Source organism: Rhododendron vialii, chromosome 5a, assembly GCF_030253575.1.
Source record: "Rhododendron vialii isolate Sample 1 chromosome 5a, ASM3025357v1".
In the NCBI taxonomy this organism is placed as follows: Eukaryota; Viridiplantae; Streptophyta; class Magnoliopsida; order Ericales; family Ericaceae; genus Rhododendron; species Rhododendron vialii.
The window spans coordinates 12165154-12177798 of NC_080561.1; the positions used below are offsets into that span (position 1 = coordinate 12165154).

At 37.9% G+C, this 12645-nt stretch overlaps 1 protein-coding gene and 1 pseudogene across 1 annotated transcript; one reads left to right on the plus strand and one right to left on the minus strand.

The window, feature by feature from the left end:
* Positions 1-2965: 2965 nt before the first annotated feature.
* Positions 2966-4162, plus strand: LOC131327577 (probable LL-diaminopimelate aminotransferase, chloroplastic; annotated as a pseudogene).
* A 1750-nt stretch (positions 4163-5912) lies between these two features.
* Positions 5913-12196, minus strand: LOC131328017 (squalene monooxygenase SE1-like). Its single transcript, XM_058361136.1, has 8 exons — positions 11690-12196; positions 9974-10085; positions 8757-8931; positions 8076-8244; positions 7672-7890; positions 7310-7585; positions 6399-6677; positions 5913-6272 (listed from the first exon to the last, which is right to left on the minus strand). The coding sequence occupies exons 1-8, from the start codon at positions 12194-12196 to the stop codon at positions 6168-6170; spliced, it is 1842 nt and encodes a 613-aa protein (XP_058217119.1). The 3' UTR covers positions 5913-6167.
* Between the last annotated feature and the right edge of the window lie 449 nt (positions 12197-12645).

Genomic DNA, 12645 nt, shown 5'->3' on the forward strand with positions numbered 1-12645 from the left:
TTTGTTGTGGTGTATAAGGTGCAATTACTTCATGAATTATCCCTACTGATTCACAATAATCAGGGAAGTGATATTCACCACCCCTGTCAGACCTAAGACGTTTTATCTTCAAACCACATTGATTTTCAACTTCAATCTTATATGCAACAAACTTATCAAGTACTTCATCTTTGGAATGAAGCAAATAGACATAGCAAAATTTTGAATAATCATCTATGAATGTTGCCATATAAAGTTTTTCGCCTCTAGTTGGAGTGCTATGAAAATCACATATATCACTATGAATCAATTCAAGTAATGAAGAAGTCCGCTCAATTTTAGGAAATGGCAATCTGGTTATCTTTGATTCCAAACAAATCTTGCATTTATCAACCATATCATTCTCAGATTTAGGAATTAGTCCTGATTTAATCATGCAATCCATTTTCCTCGTACTGATATGTCCTAAACGAGTATGCCATAAAGAAAAAGAGTTAAGCATACAAGCAGAAACAATTGTGTTATTAATATTAAGCTTAAACATCCCCTCGGTTACATAACCTTTGCCAACAAACACACCACCCTTGGATACAACAATTTTTCCCGACTCAAATACTACTTTAAAGCCATACTTATTAAGTAGACTTGCAGACACGAGATTCTTCCTAACTTCCGGTACATGATACACATCAGTAAGAGTCAGTGTCTTGCCAGAAGTGAACTCCAAATCCACTTTGCCTTTACCCTTAACGGGTGCAGTTGATGCATTTCCCATGAACAAAACGGTACCATCTGCAACTGGACTATACTCAGTAAAGAACCCCTTGTCATTGCAGACATGCTTTGTCGCACCAGAATCAATTCACCAATCTTCAGCATCTTCGAGGATATTCGCCTCGGAAACAATAGCAATGAATTTAGAATTCTTTGCCCCAGATGCTCCTGGATTTCCACCAGAGTTCTTCCTTTTCAGGAATTTGCAATCTTTCTTAAGATGCCCAGGTTTGCCGCAATGCCAGCAACCAGTGTTGGTAGGATCCAATTTTTGCTTCTTCCACTTACCAAAAGACTTATCACCACCTTTGTTTTTACGTTTCTTGTTGGAACTTTCTTCCACCACATGAACTTTGAAAGTATTATTATCCTTACCTTCCTGACGCCTTGTCTCTTCCTCCACCCGAAGGTGTTGGGCCAACTGATCAAGGGTGAATTCCTCGGTCTTGTGTTTGAGTTCCTTTTTGTAGTCTTTCCAAGATGTAGGCAATTTGTCAATAACAGAGGAGACAACAATAGATTCATCCATATGCATATTCTTAACCTTAAACTGACTGAGGATGTACTGAATCTCATGCAACTGATCAATGACAGGCTTTGTATCAACCATGCGATAATTCATAAACTGACTAACAAGAAACTTCTTACTTGTAGCGTCATCAGAAAGATACTTATCATTGAGTGCATCCCAAAGTTCCTTTGCTGTCATTGAATTCTGATAGACGTCGAATAGTGAATCCGACAGTGCATTGAGGATGTGTCCTCTACAGATGTGTCATCATTCTCCCATTTACCCCTTTCACGAGCCTGCTCACAAAGAGGAAAAACAAGCATTCTAAGGAAATAAGGAAATTTTACAAAACCAAAACGACGACTATTTTATTTTGAAAATCTCTAACAAAAAGGAGCACAAATCAAGGAGACATTCCAAGAAGCTGCGTCATGTTCAATCTTCTCCGATTAAACGACAGTTTGTTGTATGATTTTTTCCATGGCTGTCATTATCATAGTGTTATTTACCATGTGGAGGAAACAGAGAAGAAACTTCTTTCCAAATGACTCCCATCAAGCAATAAAGAATGCAAGTCCGCTTTACGAGACAAGTCATTCTCTCACAATACATCTCATTAATTCAAAAAACGAGTACTTTTTTTTCACTTATTTCGCTTAACGGAATGGGGGCTTTAGTGTTCCCTCATAGTTAATCTCTCGGTAAATGTTGGTTTGTTTTCTATTACTGCAGGCTTATGTAGACTCGGGTGTTATTATGGGTCAGACCGGACGGTATCAAAATAATGTTGGCTACGGAAATATTGCATACATGAAGTGCACTCCTGAGAACGGTTTTTTTCCTGATTTATCTTCTGTCTCTCTCGAACGGATGTCATATTTTTTTGGTGAATACATGAAGTGCACTCCTGAGAACGGTTTTTTTCCTGATTTATCTTCTCTCTCTCGAACGGATGTCATATTTTTCTGTTCACCAAACAATCCAACTGGTTCTGCTGCATCGAGAAATCAACTGACTCAACTGGTGCTATTTGCGAATGACAATGGGTCAGTCATAATCTATGACTCTGCATATGCATTCTGTATGTCGGATGACAACCCAAAGTCCATCTTTGAAATTCCTGGTGCCAAAGAGATAAAATTGTGGATTTGATAACTTACATATTTTGTCACCAAGTCTTGGTTGGATTTATTGTTCGTGCTCACTTTAGTTATTGTAACATCATAGTCTCTTGGTTAACGATAAGAGCCTCACCTTAACCTCAAAACATGGCTGGTGTTGTGTTACAATTTTTTTTGGCAAGAATGTCCTGTCGTGATGTGTTACGTTTTTGTTGTTCTCCGTCCTCTTCTTGGCTGGTGTTGTGTTACGTTTTTTTATTTGGCAAGTATGTTGTGATGTGTTCCGTTTTTGTTGTTTTCCGTCCTTTTATTTAATTGTGTTCAACATAAGTTCTTGGTGTTCTGTTTAAACTCTGTTCTATGTACTACTTCTCTTGGTTTACTCATAGGAATTGCCCAATTGCACAAACCTTTCCTTTATTTTTGTTAGTCTTTTTTCAGATTGAGTTCATATCTGAATGTCTCCTGCAAATGATGTTACTCCATTGTGGTTTAAATGATGTCTTGAATCAATTCATCTGATTTTGGGGAGTCCGTTGGTTCCTTTTTTCTGTTTGAGATCATTGAGATGATATCTTGAATTGGTACATCCTTAAGCAAAAAATGGACATGCATCGTGTTTACTGGAGTTCGTTTAGGTTGGAGTCGTTGGACAGTGGTTCCAAAAGAGCTGCAATTTTCAGATGGATTTCCTGTTTCCAAGGACTTTAATCGCATTGTGTGTACTTGCTTCAATGGTGCATCTAACATTGCCCAAGCTGGCGGTCTGGCATGCCTTTCGCCAGAAGGCCTCGATGTATACATTCCAAGTTTAACATCCCTTTTTTTGCTCGGCGTGAATATCCCTTATATAACTCTATTTGTTTCGGCGGAAAACGTTCTGTAAAATATTTTCTTGTATTTGGTGCACCAGAAAACGAAAGTGAAAGTAAGCGGAAAATGTTTTTCATTCTGACGGAGAATGAGTTGAAATTCGCAAATAAGGTTGTTCACTTTGTAATGATGGAAAGCGTTTTCCGGATCAGCATTACTAGTCTACAACCACACCACAACCAGAACACCACCTTTACTGCCACTACCACCCACCACCATGACTACCATAGAGACTAGCCCCAACCCGACACTAACTGTTTCTGTTCAAAATGATTTCCAGATAACATGTTCTTCTCAGAGAAACCGTTTTCCACCCAAGCATAAGGAGCGTTCTTTTATAAAATAGAGGGAAAACCTCCACTGTAGCTAATTATGTGTACCTACTTCTTTCCCAATCTTCTTTGAAACTTTACTAAAGAGTCCATCTTCAGCTGATTCATCCATTTGTAACACCATGTTACAGGCTATGCAGGAGGTGATTGGTTTCTATAAAGAAAACTCTCGTATCATAGTTGATACGTTCACATCCTTTGGTTTTAACGTGTACGGAGGAAAAAATGCACCATACGTGTGGGTTCACTTTCCTGGCCATAAGTTCGCAGGACGTGTTTGAAGAAATTCTTGAGAAGACCCATGTTGTTACAACTCCTGGCAGTGGGTTTGGAAGCATGTAGAAGATTCAAGGAGTTGTACAAGTGAAAGGATATATGGTATCTGCTGCCTCCATCGTGTTCTGCGTTTTCTATGGTTGTAGTATCTCAGCTAGTTGCCTCAGTAGCTTTGTTGAGGTTCCAATTTTCAAATGTTAAAAGTGCTTCAGTTGTGAAGATTAGTTTACTTCTCTGAGAAACTTATTCATGGCGGAACAAGTTATTCACGGCTCCACGCAATCTCAGCCATCCGTTTCAGCAATCAATGGTCCGGATTTTTAAAAAACTATTCGCTAGAAGAGTTTAACTATTCTAGTGAATAGTTTTTTTTTTTAAAATCTGGACCGTCCAAAACACTTTTGAACGCGCGCAATTGAGCGCCGTAAACTTTGTTTACGGGTTGCTCCATAAAGAAGTTTTTCTCTTACTTCTAGATGGAGCTATGTATGGTTTGTAGAAGCTGTGATACTTATTTGGAATAATGGTGAAACTTTTGGACTAGATCTAGTTTGCATCAAACTCTCCTTGAAATAATGTACTTCTGTATGGATTTTATTGTCCTCCTTTCTTTTTGGGTTTTTTCATGATTATCAATGTACAATAGCTCAGGCTGTTATGGCTCAAATTTTGCTGCCAGAGTTCCTTTAGAATGACAAGAAACCACCTTTTGTACTGGATGGGTCAGAAGTTCAAGTTTGATGCTGCCCTGAAGGTATAGTCCCTAAAGTGTGTGTCCTATGTCATTTTGGTCCTACTATAAAGAAGATATATCTAGTGATTTTGCCACTATATTATGGCAAATCTGGAAAGACAGGGACAAAAAGGGTTTTTGTGATAACATCGATGTTGCGATTCCTTACAGCTTCAAGGTCATTACTACCTACTCCCTGGAAATTGTTGATGCGTTTAAAAATAAAAGCATCTCTCACCAGTGATAGGAATTAACCTAGTCTCATGCTTTGGGTTTTGCCTAATACAGGGTAAGTGAAGCTCAGCACGGACGTGTGTTGTACGATTTCAACGGAAAAGCTGGCTTTGGAGGACTCTGTAGGGACTACAAAGGTGCATGGATCCTGGGTAACCACGCGAAGTTATCAAGCAGATCCAACCTAGAGTCGGACCTATGGGCCATATACTATGGCCTCACTATCATTATGGAAAAAGGCATTCAACATGTCAAGATTGGATCAGTCTCTGGTTGCTGCGAATCTCATAAATGGAGGCCCTGCTACTGCACACCATCATGCTGCCTTAAGAGAAGACAAGGATGCTCGTGACCCGAACTGGAGCCACTCTTACTCACATCGGCCCCCAATGGTTAATCAAAGTGTTGATAATCTTGCCAAGCTTGGATCTGAGCTAGACACGAAAATATGGTCGTGACACGACATTCCAGCTTCAACAATGCTGTTTATTCGTGCGGATTACTTGGGGGTTGGCCACCTCTAGGATTGATGTTTAAGTTTTAATGTTGGTATTGGCTACCCTAGGACTCTGCTTTCCTTTAGTCCTCATGACTCTTGGGCTATGCTTACTTCCTTTCATATTATATGAGTTTAAAAAAAAAAATCAAGGGCCACCAAAGGCCAAATCATTTTAATCCTGGGATTATGGATGTTCAAAAGAATGTTCATAGTTTGTGCATCATTGATAGACGAAAATTAACAGAAAATTAACCCTAGCATATCGTGCCACCCTTTCGGACAAACTCAGGTTAGGTTTCAAGTCAAGGAAGCTATTCTGTGATCCAAATTTGACTCTACTTCGATGCTTATCTCCATTGATTTATGACTGCAAATTTTTGTAAAAACTCCGTAAATTCATACAACAAGAATGACGGAGGGAAAACTCAGTAAGTTCATACAAGAAGTATAAATTCACTTTTTCTTAACAGCAAATTTTTTTATTTATCTTTGGATAGGAAATTACAAAGATTAAAAGGACGACGAGCACACCAAAACAAGAATAAATTCATAAAACAAGAATGAAGGAAAACTCAGCAAATTCTTTTTACAAGAATGAAGGATCTATATTTTTTTGAAGTATCATACAAATCAAGTTCAGAGGGGAAGTTTATTCACAGCTTGATGATCAACCAATGCTCAACTGCATATCTTTCCCAACCAATGTAAACCCTTTATTTTTTGCAATAAGGGGAAAAGTGAAAACGTCTAATATTACAACTTTCTATCAAGTACAAAAAGAGTCTTGGATTCCTTCTTTCTTCTCACCTTTTTGAAAAGAGCTCTTTAAATTGTCTCAATTAGTAGGGGGGGCTCTATAATATGCTGGAACCATTGCAGGGAAGAACATTTGCCTCACTCCCTCAGCCTTTATAATGGGAAAGATGATACCAGATGCACCCTGGAAATAAATCAAATGAAAATCAAACACCCAAGAATTGAAAGTCCAAAGAAGGGAAAGAAAAAAAAAAAGAAAGAAGAAGTTCTCGACTATGTTGCTTAATTGCCAAACAGTGGAAATACTCACCGAAATCAATCTAGCTCCAAGCCACACTCGTTTGGGCGACGGAAATGGAAGCAACAGGCGACCAACACCGTAGACAGCCACAGCAAAGAAATGGAGGACCAGGATCAATGGGCGGGGGTTGAGACCAGAGAGTAGAGACACAGGTCCCTGTGCAAAAACACCACCGAGGCTAAGATAATCGAAACATGCTTTTCGCATTTCTTGTCTTGCTTTGTCTGGTGATGCGCAGAAGACCTTGTATAGTGCTCCTGCCAATGTGTTTATTGTGGATGCCACCGGCTGGAAACAAGATCAATGGAATCAAGATCAGACCAATTTGTAAGTGGGAATTTTTTATTCTTGATCATACGAGGTTATCTGACACAGGTTGTGTTTGTTTGTGGATATAAGGATGGATAACTTTCTCACTATCGCTTGCCTAGTTTATGAACATTTCAAACACAGCCTTGTCGATTCTTTTCTTAGATAGGCTCTAGCATATGAAATGGACTTTGCAAAACAATTCTAAATGAAGGCTATAAATTCTTGGTCGCATGAAGCTCCATTATTCTTACTCAGGCTACATTTGAATCCTGGATATGTGGAGGAATTGTAACGAACTTTTACAAACACTTGGCTAGTTACTGATCCCCACACAAATTCATGATCCAAACGCAGCCTCGTTGATACTTTTATTGGTTTGGCCCCTGATTGCCGCACACGTGAAATGCACTAGATGCAGGTACTGTTAGACAAACATCAACTTTTCTATAAACGATTAACTCTAAATTCCCGATCAAACCAAGTTCTACTATTTTGAGGGGTGTTTCGACCATAATCCAAACACAGCTTCATTTATTCTTATTCTTTACTTTGAAATGGACGAGACAAAATAAAGTGCTACTTGCTACAATGTTTATGCTGCTACTGACCTTACGAAGGGTGTAAAATGTTTCAAGATATCTGCACAAGGCGGCAGAATCATCCAAATCACGTAGAGGTCTAAGAAGATCCCTCAACAGAACAATGTCGGATAGAGCCACAGTCATGCCTCCGCCAGTCAACGGATGTCGCATGTTGAAAGCATCTCCCATCAGAAGTGCACCGGGAGTGGGATGGGGAATGGCTGGCATGCTTCTATTTGACATTGTCTTTATGTTCCCTTTCTCGATAGCTGCTAGGAAGGCGTCGTGCAGTTCGTGGGGGACCTGAAACAAATGAAAATAGGGCTAAGAACAATTATCTGGTTCTGCCACTTATGACAAATACTTTGTATTGAAGGAGTTGTGGATACCTGAGGAGCCACCACGGTCGTCAAATACTGAGTCATTTCGCCGTTGGAAATGGAAGGCACCTTTTGGCCGGGTACATCAACAAGACAACGAATCTCTGTGCTACTGATAGGGTAGAACAAGATAGGTGAAGGGTCGCCCAGAATAACGTGTCCGTGATTTGCATAAGGGAGTTGGCAATTTTCAAGGATCAAGCCAACAAAACAAGAGGGCACATCCACCTATAGTGCATAAAGAAAAAACTAGAGCATGAAATCACTAGAACTGAATTCCAAATCCTAAAAACACAAATATAGGCAAACTTGAAAACGAGTTCCCAGTAGGAAATGAATGGAAGTGGACTAACTAGGGAATTAAAACATATAATTTGGAGCTGTGATAGGATTAAAGGAGAGGCTACACATACCTTGGGAGTGCAGAGGGAGCGTCTCAAGTTTGAAAAACAACCGTCGCAAACGATTGTTAGAGGAGCATATGCCGCTAATTCTTGACCATTCTTGTTCTTGTATTGCACTCCTTTGATTGTCCCCTTTTCTTCAAGTAGAGATGTTACCGTTCCTTGTTCCAGGGTTATACTGTTCAGTTTAAAGGGGAAAAATTTCATAAGAAATTGAGTATGCACACCTTCTACACCACCAACTATGGGCAGTTTGGCACACAGATTATTTGAAGTGATTAATCAAAATCTGCTCTCAAGTTGGAAAAAGGTCAATCTTACTCAAAACTTAACTACCCACCACATTTTTCACCAAATACTTTTAAATTTTTACTCCGCCCGCCATTACAAATAGGGAATGGGTTTTTGGTCTAACTCAATCGAAAATCTATATTAAACTCCCAAAATACTGTTAAGTTGCAGAATCTAATTTCCAAATCTCTCCCAAATACTTTTTAGATTTTGGGAATAACCCATGATAAATCGATAGTTCAGACGCTAAAATCATCTAATTAATTATTAATCCCTCCCAATCACGAGAAAGGATCCTCTACACAAGAAATATGAGAAGTTTTTAGAAGTTCATAACAAATACATATAACGGAGAATCAGGAAGTATTAAATGCATTTTAAAGGGAAAGAAAACCATACTTGGGAATAGATGCAGCTTTCTGCCTCATCCGTTGAATGAAACGCCCGTTGTGAAAGCTTCTTCCGGCGACGTCAGAGGGAAAATTCTCCAGTGGGTATGGCAGTTTAGCATCTCTACCATCCTTATAGAGAGCGTATCCGAGTACTCGCTGAGCATCAATCTCCTTCACACAATCTGCAAATGATCACAAAGACAACAAAAATACTCTGTCGTCAAACATAACAAAAAAATTTAAGAGAAGCACAAACATAAAAGATTAATTTACTTGATATTACTAACTAATTAATTTTAAGTACAGGTTGCTGAAGATTTCTTGAAGCAGGGGTAAAATAGTAATTTCCTTCTGGCTTTGGCCCAAATCTTGGTGGTTTTTGTCCGAAATAGTAGCTTCGCAGTGACATAACCCGGATCTCAGGCAAACTTCTTTTTTTTTTTTTTAAGGAAGGCAAGAGGGTAATTTCACGTATGAAACTCATCTAGACAATTGCTAACTAGGGAGAGGTAGAGTAAACCATTTAAACACACACACAAACTCAAACTCCCGATGTGGGAATCAGCCCAATTAACGCAAGTCCAAGAGAGATCTCCGGCAAACTTCATTGTCCAGGTTTTCAAAATTTAAGTACACAATTTTTTTTTGCTGTTTAATGGGCCTATTGTCTATAGAAATCGTTTCGATAGCAACCACCAAACCAATAGACTCAACCTTTCGTACCTCTCCAAACTCTCACTTGGGTGCATTATGGGTCCACTCTAAAAGTAATAACCGTGATTCAAACTAAGTTGGGCGATTTTTTGCCAAAATTTTTGGTCCGATATTTATTTCATATTTTTTTACTCTTCGCTATTTTTTGTTTTGCTCTTCGTCGTATTTGACTAAAAATACCAGTTGTTTGGTATTTTTCGTCCTTCATGATTTAATCTTTTGCTTTTATTTGAACGTGTATTTCTGTGGGTCACAATCCGAATATTTTTTGAAGCGTGCAGAGGATAGGGGTCTTTGAGGAGAACTCAATCCCGTTAAACAAAGACTGTAACTCTCTTTTTGAGATACATTCGGTATCAATAAAGTTTCTAAATATTCTCAACTTAGGTGTTCTTCGAATCCAAGAGACCGTGTGCTAGAACGAGATCTTCAGCCCATTTTTTTTTTTAACAAAACCGATGTTTTTACTGCATAAATCTGAGAGAGTTTGTCGTAGTAGTATTTTCTTACCCTCTAGGCCCAACTCAATTAATTTGAGATAGCCTCCTGGCTGGAGAAGTTCACCAACAATTCTGTCTGGTTCAGTCAAGTCTCTCTCTATCACGTGCACCCTGCGCCCATCCTGCAAATTTGGGACCAAGCCAAAAACAATTTTGCCGATTAGTTTCGTACCAAATTATATCCGTTCCAGAACACCTTCTTAAAAAATAAGTACTTATTTCACATTTTCAAACTAAAAAATAATGTGAATGAAAAATAAATTTGCAATTTTTTTTGCATCGTATTAAAGATCTCAATGAGATCTATCAAATAAGATCCATATTGCATATTTTTAGATTTCAATAAGCCTATAATTTTTGAGTTTGAAATTGCCTTCTTAAAAAATAAAGACTTAAAACCCGTTCTGGAACGGAGCCAGACACAAACCATCCAAACCAACATATATTTTTTTGGGGATGACTGAGAGTGTCTGGTGTACGTCAACAAATTTATTGGATCGATCCCATAGTTAGAGGGAGTTTGATTAAATTGGGTAAGTCCCAATGAACTGATTCCGCAAGAGTCGATATCAGTATTTCAAAATTGAGACCTTTAGAGAAGGAGTAGTAATTATTTTTGGTTTATTTTATACCTAAAAAAGCAAACTCTATTTTAATACTTGTAATAATTGATTGATCTAACTTTTCAATTCTGCCTCTAGACTTTTTGGACTAAAATTATGGAAGAAAACAAGTGTCATCCAATTACATATTAAATAGAGTTGTTTTCAATTTCTTTTCGTGCAGGATTGAATAAACAATTAAATTATGCTTGTTTTGGCTAAAAGATTCGGGAGGATTATTTTGTCTTTATTAAAATAAACGCATTAGCTAGTTTTTGGACAATATTTTTTGGATTATTGGTTCTTGTCAATGAGACAAATGTAAAATGTAAAAATTTATATTCAAAACTAATACTTACTTGAATAAATACAAAAATTATATAAATATTGGTCTGTTTTGGATTATTTTTGGATTTATTAGAAAAACTTAAATATGAACATATATTTTTTACCTTTTAGATTCTTCTCGTCTAAACAAACCAATAATTTACAAAAAAATTGATTAAATTAATAAATATGAAAAAATTCAATTCAAGACAAAAAATAATCCTGGAGGATCCAAGTACCTAGTAATGTAACAGTGATTTCTATTAGAATTATACGGTAATATATGATTTTCGTGCTCGACTTCTTTATAATTGCACTCGAAATTTTGTCTTAGCACTAAAAGGAAATTTTTTGCATGCATTTATAAGACAAAGGAGAGCGCAAAAATTATTTTTAATTTACTTATCTAATTTTTTTATTCTCTATTTTAAAAAAAGAGAGAGATTAAAAACTTTTTTTAACGTAACAAACAAGAATAAAAGTTGTGTTCCTTGATGGAAGGGTAAACTAAAGAGAATGAAAATTCGATTAATACTGTATTTGTTAAGAATACGACTTTCTACTAGAATCTTTATCCTGTTTCCAATTCGATCAGTACGAAAAAAATTCAAATTGTAACTGTAAACGAAAAAGCACTTTGTTTATTTATTCAAAAATTACATATTCTTTTTCTCATGGACTGTAATTTTGAGTCGGACGGGTATACAAACCTAACATTTATTGCATTTGTAGTTATGTGTAGAGAAGCAGAGGTAGGCACGGAATGAAAGTGGAGAGAGAGAAAGAGAGAGAATTACTTTAGCAAGAGTACAAGCGAGAGCAGCCCCAGCGACCCCGGCGCCAACGATAATGACGTCGGTACTGCCGTCCGTCTCCGGCTGGAAACCGCCGTTCGCGGCGGTCGTGGCGGTAACCCCCTGACTCTGTACCTCCTTCGAACCTCTGTTTTCCGCCGTCCCAGTACTCTTCCTACTCGAATTAGCATACAAGAAGAAGAGCAAGGAATTGTACAAGAGAATGAATCCCAAAACAGAAGCAATTACTCCTCCCAGAATATACTGGTGATCGATCGCAGCCATTATCTCCTTCCCCACTAACGAATTGCGTATCTCTCTCTCTCTCTCTCTCTCTCTCTCTCTCTCTCTCTCTCTCTCTCTCTCTATAACGGACTTTCTCTCTCTAGAGTGCTTTCGTGCGTGCTGAACGTTGCGAGTTGAAACGTTTAGGTCGGAATGGCGTGATTTATAGGAAACTTGAGTCGGCTCCGCCAAGAGAGGGAACTCCGTGTGCGCGCCCACCACCATTTACTGATTTGTTACTTTTTCAAGGGATTTATATATATTTACAAAAAAATAGGAAGCGTGGTGTACAGAAATCCTGTATGTTAATTTTTTTTTTATCGATAGTCAAAGGCGTCTGGGCAGCTTAAAGGGGGCCTTTCAACTCTCACTTGGCGGAGTAGTTGTCATTTTTAGAATAACACTAGCTCCAATTTAATGTCATTTGATAGGTTAAATCTTACGTGAGTTTAATATGACATTTTTTAATGATATTTTTGAAGGCAATGTCAAAACTTTATTTGTTAAAAAAGGTGACTATTTGAGAACAAAACTTTCAAATAAGAAAAAATGACAACTCCAAATTTTGAAGTTATGGTTGGAGAGGGAGAAGTTGTACATGTCAAATTTGGAGTGTCAATTTGCCATGCAAGTCATAAAAAAATTGACAGCTCCAATTTTGAAGTCAAAATTGG